The sequence below is a fragment of the Hippopotamus amphibius genome, chromosome 5 (genome assembly GCF_030028045.1).
Source record: "Hippopotamus amphibius kiboko isolate mHipAmp2 chromosome 5, mHipAmp2.hap2, whole genome shotgun sequence".
NCBI lineage: Eukaryota > Metazoa > Chordata > Mammalia > Artiodactyla > Hippopotamidae > Hippopotamus > Hippopotamus amphibius.
The window spans coordinates 60,080,889-60,093,089 of record NC_080190.1 but is presented as its reverse complement, the minus strand read 5'-3'; the positions used below and the strand labels follow the sequence as shown (position 1 = coordinate 60,093,089).

Here is a 12,201-nt window from a genome sequence, read left to right as displayed (position 1 = left end):
GGAGCCAAAAGGGAGGGGTTGGGACTTAACAAGCAGATGAGTTTATTTCACTTAATGATCAGTTAGTGCCCAAAAGGATAATGTGTTTTCCTCCAATCATATTTCCACTCTCATTCAGAAAACAAATATCTAATGTTTCCTGGGTCCTATGACATGAAGCTCCTTTCACGGTGTTCAATTTCTGTCTTTGGTGTTGTCAGTTACCCCCACTAGCCTGGCTGGGGGCTATCTCTTTGTGTAAAGTGTCCACCCGACACATCCTGGATTGTACATCCTCATAGCTTGTGGCATCTTACAACAAGTCCCCTAGCACCTGAGGGAAGAGGTGTAACTGTCATTATGTCAGGAATGCTGTGTGTCCTTCTTGGGAAGACTCTTTAGCCCATGTCTGATCCACTGTTCTACAGCAGACCGTGAGTGGTTTGGTACCCAAAGGACCTTGGCAGAGCACAGAGTGGCGGGCAGCTGTCTTGTCACACCTCTTAATTTATGCACCATGTGAATCCAGAAGGCCCTGATGGAGGGTTCTAAACCCTTCCTCATACTGTCATCAGTGGTGCTCTGAAAACACAAGTTAGGGCACTGCCTCCTCTAAAACCAGCAAGGTTTTGGCCTATGACAGGAAAGGCCTTCATGCTTGCGTACCAGATCCCTCTCATAGTTTCAACTCCAGTTGTACAACTCTATGAACCCCTTTCTCCAGCCACATCAAGCCACTGAGCACTTCCCTATTCCCTCCATCGAGCAGAACAATGAAGCAGTTAATAACACAGGTGTGGAAACTAAATCATCTGGGTTCAAATCTTCCCAATTTGGTAAGACTTTTAGATTTAATATTCTTTACATCTCTGTGACTCAATTTCCTTCTCTGCAAAATGGATGAGAGAGCAGTCCCTCCTCATGGAGCTGTGGTTAGGATTCCATGAATTAACCGGCGTAACGCTCTTAGGACGATGCCCGGAACCTGGTAAGTAATGAACAAGGGTGAGTAATGCTCTTAGTCGAGAATTCTCCTCACCATCTGGGGCTAAGTTGAATGAAACCTCCTTCATAATCCAGGCTCAGCCTTGCAAACCGGAGGTAATGAGGGCTCCCTCTGCTCTCATAGTCTCTGCTGGTAGGTCTCTACACTGTCCTTATTCTATTTTGCTGTATACACTTGTCTGTCTCCCACATGAAACCCTAAGCATTTTGAAGACATGTTATCCATGTAATTTGAAGGCTGTAGTCCATCTTACTTTATGCCCCTCAAAGACCTTCCACAACATCTTGAGGATGGCAGGCTCTCTCTAAACATTTCCCAGATAAGAATTAATCTGAGAAAAGAAATAGAAGCAAGCAGCTGAAATGCATAATCTTTTGAGCTGTATTTCAGGACAGACTGTGGGAGCCCAGGCATCTTCCTCATACCATCTACTCACTGAAGACATATTCTTAGCAGCCAAAAAGTATCTGTGAAGCTAAGAAAGGTGGTTGTGAAAGGAACCAAATGTGATAGTAGCTGGGGCCGGGATTTGGGAATCCAAGACTCTCCTTCAACTGGAGTCAAAATGGTGTCCAATGAACTTCTTTTTTCCTAGAGAGTTTTTCTGGACGGATTTCATTGGACAGTCAGTGGAATCTGTTAGAAGCCCCCAAAATAAGAAGTTTGACTTACTTATTTACAAAGTTCCTGCCCTCTAGGGTCTTACATCTGAAGGAAGACACAGCTTCCCTTACAGGGCACAATGCACTGAGTAGGGAGAATTGGGCAACAGGTGCTTGGCGAATTTAGAAGAAAACTAGGAGAGGCTCCTTAAATAATTCCCTGTTAAGAGACCAACAGGGAGATGAATACCAGGGCCCTGGTCACCTCCGCAGCCCACTCCTTTGTGGGATCTGAAGCCAAAGGTCTCTATCATGACATACAGACCCCTGGCGTGGAGCACAGACGCTCACCAATTGGCTCAGTCTGCTGGTGAGGGTTGCTTTCTGTGTCAGGATAACTGAAAAACATACTGCCTCAGGATCCAGACACACAAAGGGAGGCAGTTCATCTAATGATTGTACAGAGAGTTAAGTGACACTTAAAAACCAGGGTAGACCTGCTACCAGCACAAAAGGGAGACAAAGACCATTAGGGCAGAGTCCCTGTAGCATTTCCTGCTGGCAGATGGCTAGCAAGGACCCCTCATGCAGGAGCCTGTTTTATTTGCAGAGGCCACAGTGGTAAATTAAAGCCCAGCCCAGCCCATTCTGGGATTTCCGGTTTCTCTTGGAACTGTTCCTATCACTGCCCATAGGCCACTAAAACCTGCCCGCATTCAGAATGATTGATTCTGCTCAAGCAGCAAGCCACAGACTCGCGTCAAAACACCCACTTCAAATGAGTCATTGGCCTCCTTTATGGATGTTTCAGGTCATAAGGAATAGGACCTGGGAGTCCTATCTTTTGTAGAGTAGAAAGGGACTGTTTGCAGATGTAGGGGGGAGCTAGAGAAGCCTCAAGGGGGTGCATGAGCCCCTCTGTTTTCTGTCCAGCAGCAAGAGGAAACTAGAAAAAATAAGCCCCAGCAACCTTATGGCCAGTGCCAGGGATTCAAACCAAACCAAATCAAACCAAACCAAACCACCCATGGGTTCTTCATTGCTACCCTGGAAATGAAGGGCAACAGAGAGAGCTCAACACCCTGCCTTGGCTCCCACATCAGACAGAGTCTGGAAAGTACCCGGAACACAGAAAGTTGCGGTGAAGCCCTGCTGACTTATGGGACAGTCCGTTTCCGCTGAGCAGTGATCGAGGTCACTGTGGGCAGGTGGGGTAAAGCAGTCCGGTGACAGTAGCCATGGCCATAGCAGCAGCCCAAAGCCACCAGCACCAGAAACCTGCGTTCTGTAGCTTGGCAAGTTTCAGCTCAGCGCCTGACCCACGTTTAGCAATTCTGATGTACCGCGGAGCAGACAGCTCCAGCCTGGGATGACTGCCTCCCTCAGCCCCTCTCCGACAGGCAATGAAAGCAAGACCCACTTTGAAAATTCTCCCCCATCATGCAAACTGACACAGGCATGCTTTTCAAAAACCCACAGCCAATCTGTTGATCATTACTTATTTACAAAGGCCTTCAGGCAGAAAGTCCTGTAAAAACCATACTTGATACGGTATATACTAGCTTTTTCTGCTTGTGGAAAAAAAGTCCCCCCAAGGCTACCTCAAACCATCACTTTCTATTGCACATAAAATGTAGCGTGTAACACTAAAGTATTTAATATATAGGGTATAATATATCTACAGGAAAGGCATTTGTGTAGAAGTATGTTACCCTGGATTTGGTAATTTGATGTTTTGCTGAAGGCTACGACTTAAAAAAGCTTCCACCTCATACAGAAGACCTGTCATCTTGGTACCCAAGAGCCAACAGAATAAAGAAGTACCCTTAAGCAGCAAAACTTTGACACAGCTTTGAAGCATATGAAAACAGTATAACTCCTCAGAATTATTATTACTCAAGATCAAAGAAATGAGCCATACTTTACATAGCAAACAGGGACAGGGAATTTGGCTCCAAAGGTTTCAGATTTTTCAGACTTCTCTTTATTTATTTATTTGCATCTCTAAATTTAGGCAAAAGAAAGCGTCTGGGCTTTTCTCTACTTTCAACGGAGAAAACTATTAGCATGAGATAAGGTGATTACCTAAAGGTGAGTAAATAGCAAGCAGATTCCGAGCATGACAACTGGCACCATAAAAGCGAGAGGCTTGGCAGTTGGCACATTTTATCCCTCCTCATAAACTGTAAACAAGCATGTAAATCAGCAACACCCAAGCAAGACTGAGCCAAGGGGAGGCAGAGAACTGGTAAGGAAGCACTGAACAGGAAGCGAGGACGATGACGGACAAAGGACACAGGGCTGGGTGAGTCTTCTCCTGGGATCTGTGTCCTCAACCACGTGAAGAAGGACGGCCCTGTCTCCATCCTACAAAGGTGGTCGTGGAGAGCCAGGAAGCTGCGAATGTTCGGAGAAGAGGGGGGAGAGGAGGAAATCACCGTGATTTTTGTATCGATCATCAAAGGGAGGACAGCGGCCAATGGCAATGAAAAGAAGAAAGTACCATCAAGATGGCAGGTGTTTCCATGGCAGGAGCCACTTAGGGAAAGCAGTGCAAATTTGAAATCACTCCTGTTTCACTGAGGTGCTGGAGAGTTAGGATGTTGGGGGACATAAGCACTGGGGTTGTCAAATGAAATAAAGACCAAAAAAGAGAGATGAAAGATAAAGAGGCCAAGAAGAGGAACCAACAGAACTCTATTGAAAATTGACTTCACTTGCCATTTCCTAGAGGAAGTTGTAGTCAAGATAGAAAGAAGAGAAGGAAGGAACGAAGGAAGGGAAGGAGAGAGGGAGGGATAAAGGAAGGAGAGAAAGAGAAAGAGAGAGAAAAAGAGTATACACAAGCTCTATTTCATAATGAATATTGCTTTTAGCCTGAGCAGAACTGGATTACTTTTGAACTTTGCTTTGGCAAGTCCACAGATTATTAGACTTTTTTATCAGTCAAAATCAATTAGCAGAAATTTGATTTCAATCGACAGGATAAAGAGAAGGTAATCTTCAGGTTCATTTTTGATTGTGATGATACATCTCACATATGGCCTTAAGTACAGAAAACAGTCCTCGGAGGGACTCCAGCAGAAAGAGACTTGCCGGAGGCAAACTAACCACACGAGTTCCTCTGATTGGTTGCCGCCGTCATTAGTGCCACTGCTGTTTAGGAACTACACATAGACAGGACATGGTGACAGCTCAGACTTTAAAGCCTATGTGTTTTTCAAACAGCTTTTCAAACTGTTTTTCATGACAGAATTTTTTCAGCTCTATCATTAGCTGCTGACAAGCTGACAGAATAAATACTCCAGCCTTTAAGAAGCCATCTAACGATCTCGTCCCCTCCTCTGCTGTGAGCCTGCTGGGGAGGGAAGCCTCTGGGCCAGGCAGCGTGGGGAGGGGGCGAGGAGAGGAGATGGAGTGAGAGGGGGACCCACCGGGGGACCCGCTGCGGGGCCCGGGCCCCTGTCCTTACCTCATCAGCTTGGGCGAGGAGCTGGGTGAGTTCCGCATGCCTCCGTTGCGCTGCTTTTTTTTGGGTGACAGTGTTGACGGCTGCTCATCTTCAACTGGAAATACAGGCAGCTCATGAGATTATGAACAGTGTGAGGGCAGACTGTGCAATACAGGCAAGATATCAAAGGACACACACTCACGGCTCAGTCACTCACTAGGAATTCACGGCCGTCTCTTAGGACCCAATGACAAAGACCAATGCGTTAGTCAAAGAGGCTGGCTTAGAAAAGGTGAGAGCATCACCTCTTGACACTCCAGCGTTTGAACATGCACTTTAAACAGACTAAAATAGTTTGTAAACACCCTGCCATTAGAGAGAAAAGAAATTATAATTTATCTGTATGCAAATACATATATATATATATATATATATATATATATACACACACATATATATAGATGGGAACACTCCATCATTCTGCTTAGAATTCATTTTGGTTACTTCGCTTTGCTGGGTAAACAAATATGTTTTCTTGTAACCAAAATCAGAAATAAAGTTGCATATGAAGCAGCAGCGTAAGAGCTGCCAGCTGGCTGCTTCTGCCAATGAACCAACCTGTGACCAGGTCCTAATTCCCGCACACCAGAGGAAAGAGCCTTGGAGAGAGGCAGGGATTTGAGGCCTTAACAGCCAGTGTTTCAATCAGCTGGCACTGGGAACACTGGTGTGTTCTGGCTCAAGAATCCCAGCCCAGCTCAGCTCTCCTCCCTCCACCTCCCAAGAGGGAGGGCCCGTGGGGCCGTGTGCGTGTGTGTGGCATCCTTGCTTAATTCATTAAGGCGGGAGGAAGGGGCTGCCAGGTTGCAGAACCAGGCTGGAGAAGAACGCCCAAAAGAAGGAGGAGGTTGCCAATGAATGATATCTCTGATGGTGCGGTGGGGGGGCAGGGAAGGAGGGCAGCAGAGGGGATTGGAAACCACAGGCTGTTTTCCAAATGTCTAAACCACACATATTGCTAAGCAATGTGAAGCTCTGCTCGCAAACAACACAGCACATTCTACTGCTTTTGCCCAAAGACACCCACTAATAAGCTTTGGCGACGTATTAGCCTGCATCGTGCTTCTTTTTAAGAGAGCTGCTTGATAATTAGCAGATGCGTACCCTGCCTCTCACCCAAGGGCACCAGCAGGAAAATCCTAGTCTTCCTCTCCCCACCCCCACAATTCGGGCTAAAGCTGTAATGTCAAGAAGGAAAAATAGGGTCCTCGGATTCTTATTGTTGACTGCAACACAGACTGGGAGGAAGCACCCCTGAAACTCGAAATAACACACAGTTACCTTAAAGCTAAGAAGAGAAATATTAGCAGCGACAACATCAGAAGAAGCTTGATATATGTTAAAGGTGTACAAGGCTTAGATGGGGGAGGAAATGCCATCTCAGCTACTTAATATTATCCAGGAAGACCCATATCAGAACATGCATGATATGGTACTTCCCTGAAAACCCTAGATACATTTAGTGTGTTATGATACAGAGTCCTGAAGAGAGTATAATAATCCAACTACACTCCAAATCTGTTTCAAGGTATCACACTTGGTACACTTCTTTAGTCTACTGTCAGTCTGGGGTGGTCTAACTTCTGGCTGACACAGGGAAAGGGAACAAGAATGTGGCTGGAGGTGAGAGTGTGACCAGAAGAAACGAAGGCCAAAAAGCACCTGCAAATGCCCACGGCCTTTATACTTTACCACCTGCCCCCGCTGCCCTGTTCCCCCAGAGGCCCAGGCTCAGGCTGCGACCATATCAGTCACTTAGGGCTCCAGGCAGGAACTCGGTGGCTGGGAGGATACGGCATCTTATCAGAAATGAGTATCCACAGCAAATCACAGAGACTAAATAGCACTTAAAAGATTAAAGGAAATAAATACAAGCCCCATATAAATGGTATTGAAAAAAATCACTTAGAGGTGATATGCATCTCTCAGCAAGCAAACAGGCGCTCTGAGCTTGACCCGCATTCATCTTCCTTTCTTAGGCTCGGAGGCTGGGCATCCCAGGCAATAATGGGGTAGAAAGGCAGAGAGAGTGAGATTAAGAGAGGCAGAGAGACAGAGAGAATGTGTGTGTGTGTGTAAGTGTACTTTTGCACTTTCCCCACCTTAGGATGGGGCAGAAAGTCTTGCATTGACTACCCCTATAAGACAAGGTCATCTTTTAATATGGACCACTTGCAATGGTTGCAGTGTGCTCAGGATGACCTAGATTAGTTGAGTAGCATGTGTGCATGTGAGTCGATCTAGTAGGAAGTGAAAATTCTTTTCCACTCTAACACACTAGCCTTCTTATGGTTAAAATGAAATATCCAAAGAGGCCTTTCACTGAACCTAGTCTATGTGGCTAGCTTTATTCAAGGCCACCAGATGTTGCCACGGTTTTGTCCAATTACACAATGAGTCTATAGTTGTTAAGAAGCACACTCACTGGCATTTCTGCTAGATTCTTTTGCTTAAATTTTCTTTCCCCATTTGCACTGGGCGATCCTCTCTGGTTAAGTGCCCGTTAACCTTGCACTTTGTCGCTGTCTGTTTACCTGCAGCGATCTTCAGATGGAAGACTTGCAAGTTAATACCTGTTCGCCAGCTCCAGGGAAACACCTTGTTCTGGTGCTAAAGTCAGGCCTCCTTCTATGCAAGGAAACGATTTATTTTCATCACAACTCAGAAAGACCATCCATCATAATCACACGGCATTTAAACTGGGATTTGCTCTCTTAAATGAAACGCACGTTCAAAGGTTTCCTCCTGCACGCGCAGCCTGGAAATGCAGATCTGCTCCCTGAAGAGACGGGGGGAAATGTCTCCAGCTTAAATATATGAATGTTGTGTAATGGAGACCATTACATATGGCTTAGATCCCACAAGAGGAGCAGTGATAACTCCTGTCTCCTAAGTAGGATATAAACCATATTTAATTATTACCCTTTTACATGGATTCTATCCATTTCTGCATATTTAAAGAAAGCAAATCGAGGAAAACTTTTAGTTAAGCTATAAAATATAATTTCATTTCATGGCTTCTGTGACTACATGAGAGGAATAAAAATGGAATTAAAAGGGGGACAAATTTACTTACTTTCATGAAAGACAAGTATTGAAGGAATGGACAGCTACCTCACACCAACGCACATTTCCAGGTTCACAGTGAGCCTGGTTTCTGGCTATTACAATATACCTCTGTCTCCGGCATTTCCACTAGGGTCCTCCTGCTGTGGAAGCCGAATGAAGATAAGATCTTTTAAAGGAACCTGACTTACCAGCTTCTTCAAAACACAAACAAGTTCAGGAATCCAATGCGGAATTTTTATAGGAGCTGAACTCCATCCAGTCTCCGAGTACTCATAAAATTCAAGGGCTTGTTTTTGCACATCCCTAAGTATAACACTTAATGTGCTGTTGTAACTTCCCAGTGCTCGCTTGTCTAATAGGCACCGAATCTAACAGTTTTACAGTTTGGGAAGACTCAGTGCTAGAAAAATGTCAGGCAGGTCTAATGAGCCTTCAGATCCCTTGGTTTGCGCTAGAGTTTAATTTAAAGTTACAATGATGTTTTAACATGTTTGCTTATACTTGACTAAAGAGGATTCATTATTTCAATGACATAACCTCCAGACAATGTTCTGGGAATTGATTTAAGATGTGATGGTAATTCCAACAGCCTTAATGCAGAGTCGAACATCTGTAACAACATTTTACTCAACTTTTCATCGGCGTTCTGTTCTTAAGCAAAAGCAAGGCAACATCTTCCAGAAACACTGGCCAGAACTCTGGGCTCACTTCAAGATGATCATATACTTTACTGGATTTTTTTAAAAAGAGAAATCCCTCTCTTTATTGGCCGAGCTAGCTTGCAAACACTGTGTCAAGGTTCACCAATGCCTCTTTGTGGGCACTTCAAGTAAAATGGGGCAACAATTCCACCTTTCAGCTTTCCTAAGTAGTCCAGTGCTAATCTGTGATGGACCCAATGCTCAGCTCCAGCCTGGGGACACATTCCTTTTTCCCTGTTTCCTCAACAGGGTTTAAGGGGATGATGCCCTTTAAGCCTTAAAGGTGAGTTTGTTGGCTGCAGTTAAAAAATAGTTCAAAGCAAATGAACTCGGAAACGTAATAAAAGGCAAACAACCCATAAACATGAGTCAACTGGCTATCTCCATTACGTTATTAATCACATCTGGAGAAACCCACATCTGCACACACTTAGCAGATCATTAGTAATGTCATATTCACACTGGAATCACTCAGAGTAAGAAGCATGCAAAGTGGCTTGAACGCAAAGGCATCTAGCTAACAGGGCTTCCGACTGAAGTCTTGTGCAAGCTGCTAGTTTGGGGGTAGCATAGTTTTAATGATTATTTATCGTTTTTTATGGGGTTTCTCTTTGGTATTTTGCTGCCCAACAAGCTAAATGCATGCTGAAATTCACTGTAGTATATCTTTTTTCTCCCACTGAGCTCAGCATGTTAAGGTAGAACATTGAGGGGTGCAGTTATTAAAAACTGGGATGGATTCCAGAACTCCTTCACCTGGCTCGGTCACAAGCCGAGAATTGTGAGTTGTGTTCTTGAACTCAAATGGGTCTTTGGAATAGCGTGATCTAGCTCCAACCTTGACTGCCAAACAATAACAAGAGAAGAAAACTGAAATTAATCTTGGTGAAATTTTTCATTAGAAAATTTCGAAACCAGTTTTAACATTGAATAGAATTATAGTTTTAAATTAAAGTGGAAGTTTCCTCCCTCAGAGCTGAATTGCAGGTTTGTTTGTTTTTTTTTTTTTTTTCTCTTTTCTTTTCCCCTGATGACTTCTTGAAATTCTTTTTGCTGTGTTATTGTCACCGATGTCAGATGGGATAGCATGTCACAAGACAACCTTGTTGGTTATCGTTTTCCCAAACATACAGATTCCCTTCTTCCCTATGACATACACAGACACAGAAAACTCAGTTTTGCAGGAAGACCAGACCCATTATTCTCCTGAAAGCTGCTAAAATGCATCCTGCTGAATAATCATTATAGTCCAAGTCATCAAGTCTCAATATGAAACTATCGTTTTCATCTCAAACCGCTGGCTTGGTCAGCCCCCTTGGCTGTGCTATCACTGTCTAACTTGCATTAAATGCCAGGGGTTTACCACTCCTAGGAAGGGTGATGTGTAGCATCTCCTTGTGTCATGAGTGACATCAGTGAAAATCGGGTGTGTGTTTTCAACTTTGCAGGATGTGAATGTTGCTTTACTAAAAACAGCAATTTATGAAATCGTTGGACTAGAGATTGAACAGTGTGCTTCCTGTTTCCTGTGGGTTTATTAAACTTCTCAACCCCCCAATAAAAATCATGTAAGTCACAGTAATACAGTCATTCTGCAATAAAGTAATTCACAATGGACATAACTCCCAAGCTGATCCAACCTCTCTCTAGTATAGCTACTTGACTTTCACCAGGAAATCTGGGCGGGTTAACTCTGAGGTCTTACAATGTGGTCAGGAAAGAGCAATCCCGGGGATGCAGCACAGATTGATGCCAGTTTTACAGAGGGACGTTTCCTGTCTTACAATCACAGACCACCAGAACCCTGGCTGGCTGTCACTCAGATCAGACCGGTGAGAGGGTATGAATATTTCCACAAGCAATGAAGGCAAAACAATAATAAAAAGAACAACATATGCCTGGTAAATAATCCATACTGTGAGTTTGATCCTGTAACTGCTGTAAAGGAGCACTTGACTATTGTTTCAGGATGAATCTCATAGTGAGGGATGCCATGCACCCATGGGTGAGGTAGTGCAGCTAAGCTGAGGTAAGACAGGCATCAGGGTCAGTGGGCGGCTGAAGATCAGAACATGGAGAAGTTAAAGTGCATGACATTCTCTGAATGAGAGTTTCTGGTCTGACAACCTTGGAACAACACATATCACAAAGAAGTTTGGTGGAGACTTTAAGAATTATTGATAAAATCAATCCAAAAAAAAGCTTATTTGTTTTGAAAGATCATGGTGAATATTAATACACAGATAATTAAAAGATGAAGGGTGCTCCCTATCAAAAGCAATGCCAATGATAATATCTCCAACAAAGAATGCATACAACTCTCTATAACTGAACCATTACTTTATCATATACATTATCAGGCATGATAACGTCACAACTTCTAGCTGAGAAACAGCAAATGCATTTATTTGGAAAACCTAGAGGATGTAGGCAGGAAACAACAATGACCTGTTATTATGTAAAATGAGGATGGAAAGAATCTCCAAGCTGCCCAAGCCCAGGCACAGGGAGCAGGGCCCCATGGTAGGCTGAGGGGGAAGAGAAGGGGAGGCTTGTTGGAGCATTTTCATTTCTGGCTTTTGTGGTGCTAATAGGAGAATGGGGAGGGAGACTTTAAGGAACAATAGGTTATGCAGAAGTTAATCACAGGGTATATTTCTGGCTCTGTTCACTGACTAGGAAACCTGAATTGTGTGAGTTTGAGTCCATCAACACAGAGTAATGAAAGAATTCAGCTCCTACATGGAGAGAGAAGAAATGCTATATAAATATATTAACAGAATCCACGTGACCAGGATTGCAGTGTTCTCTACAGAAATACCATGGCCTGACAAACCCTCGAGAATCAGATTTGGTGGATTAGAGGTACCTGCCGTAGCCACACCCCATCCCAAACCACAGCCTCAAGTTCTGTGTGTATCCTGGTTAGAGTCCAACATCCATCAAAACCCCTTTATCTGGAATCTTAGCTCAAATATCTTTACTAAAAACTTGACCTGTCATTATAACCTGCCCAACACTCTTGCCCTGCTCAGTATTTGGTAGAAAATTCCTTTTGAAGATCTAGTTGCCTTTGGTTCTTTTCTTTCTTTTTTTCTTAGAATAGACTGTCTCCATCACCTCAAGGGCAAAGAAGAGTCTCAAGCAGAGATCACTAGATATTAGCTTCTCAGAGACGAGACACAGAGAAAAACGAGGGAAGTCTAAAAGCAAATACACAATGGAAATGAGAAAAGCAAGAATGTCTTTGAATAATCGCTATGGAGTTTGGAGATTGGGAAGGTAGTAGAAGAAAACTTTTGCTTTGAATCAAACAGAAAAAAACGCACAAGA

At 43.8% G+C, this 12,201-nt stretch overlaps 1 protein-coding gene across 7 annotated transcripts in view; it reads right to left on the bottom strand.

Moving 5' to 3' along the window:
• Positions 1-12,201, bottom strand: part of KCNMA1 (potassium calcium-activated channel subfamily M alpha 1) — a 707,317-nt gene that overhangs the window by 83,792 nt on the left and 611,324 nt on the right. For 4 of the 7 annotated variants that reach the window (XM_057735193.1, XM_057735192.1, XM_057735195.1 and 1 more), the window contains exon 19: positions 5,060-5,153. In XM_057735193.1, the coding sequence (XP_057591176.1) occupies positions 5,060-5,153 (94 nt within the window). Of the gene's footprint in view, positions 1-5,059; positions 5,154-9,624; positions 9,712-12,201 lie in introns of all 7 variants that reach the window. The other 3 variants (XM_057735190.1, XM_057735191.1, XM_057735197.1) reach the window with 1 other exon arrangement.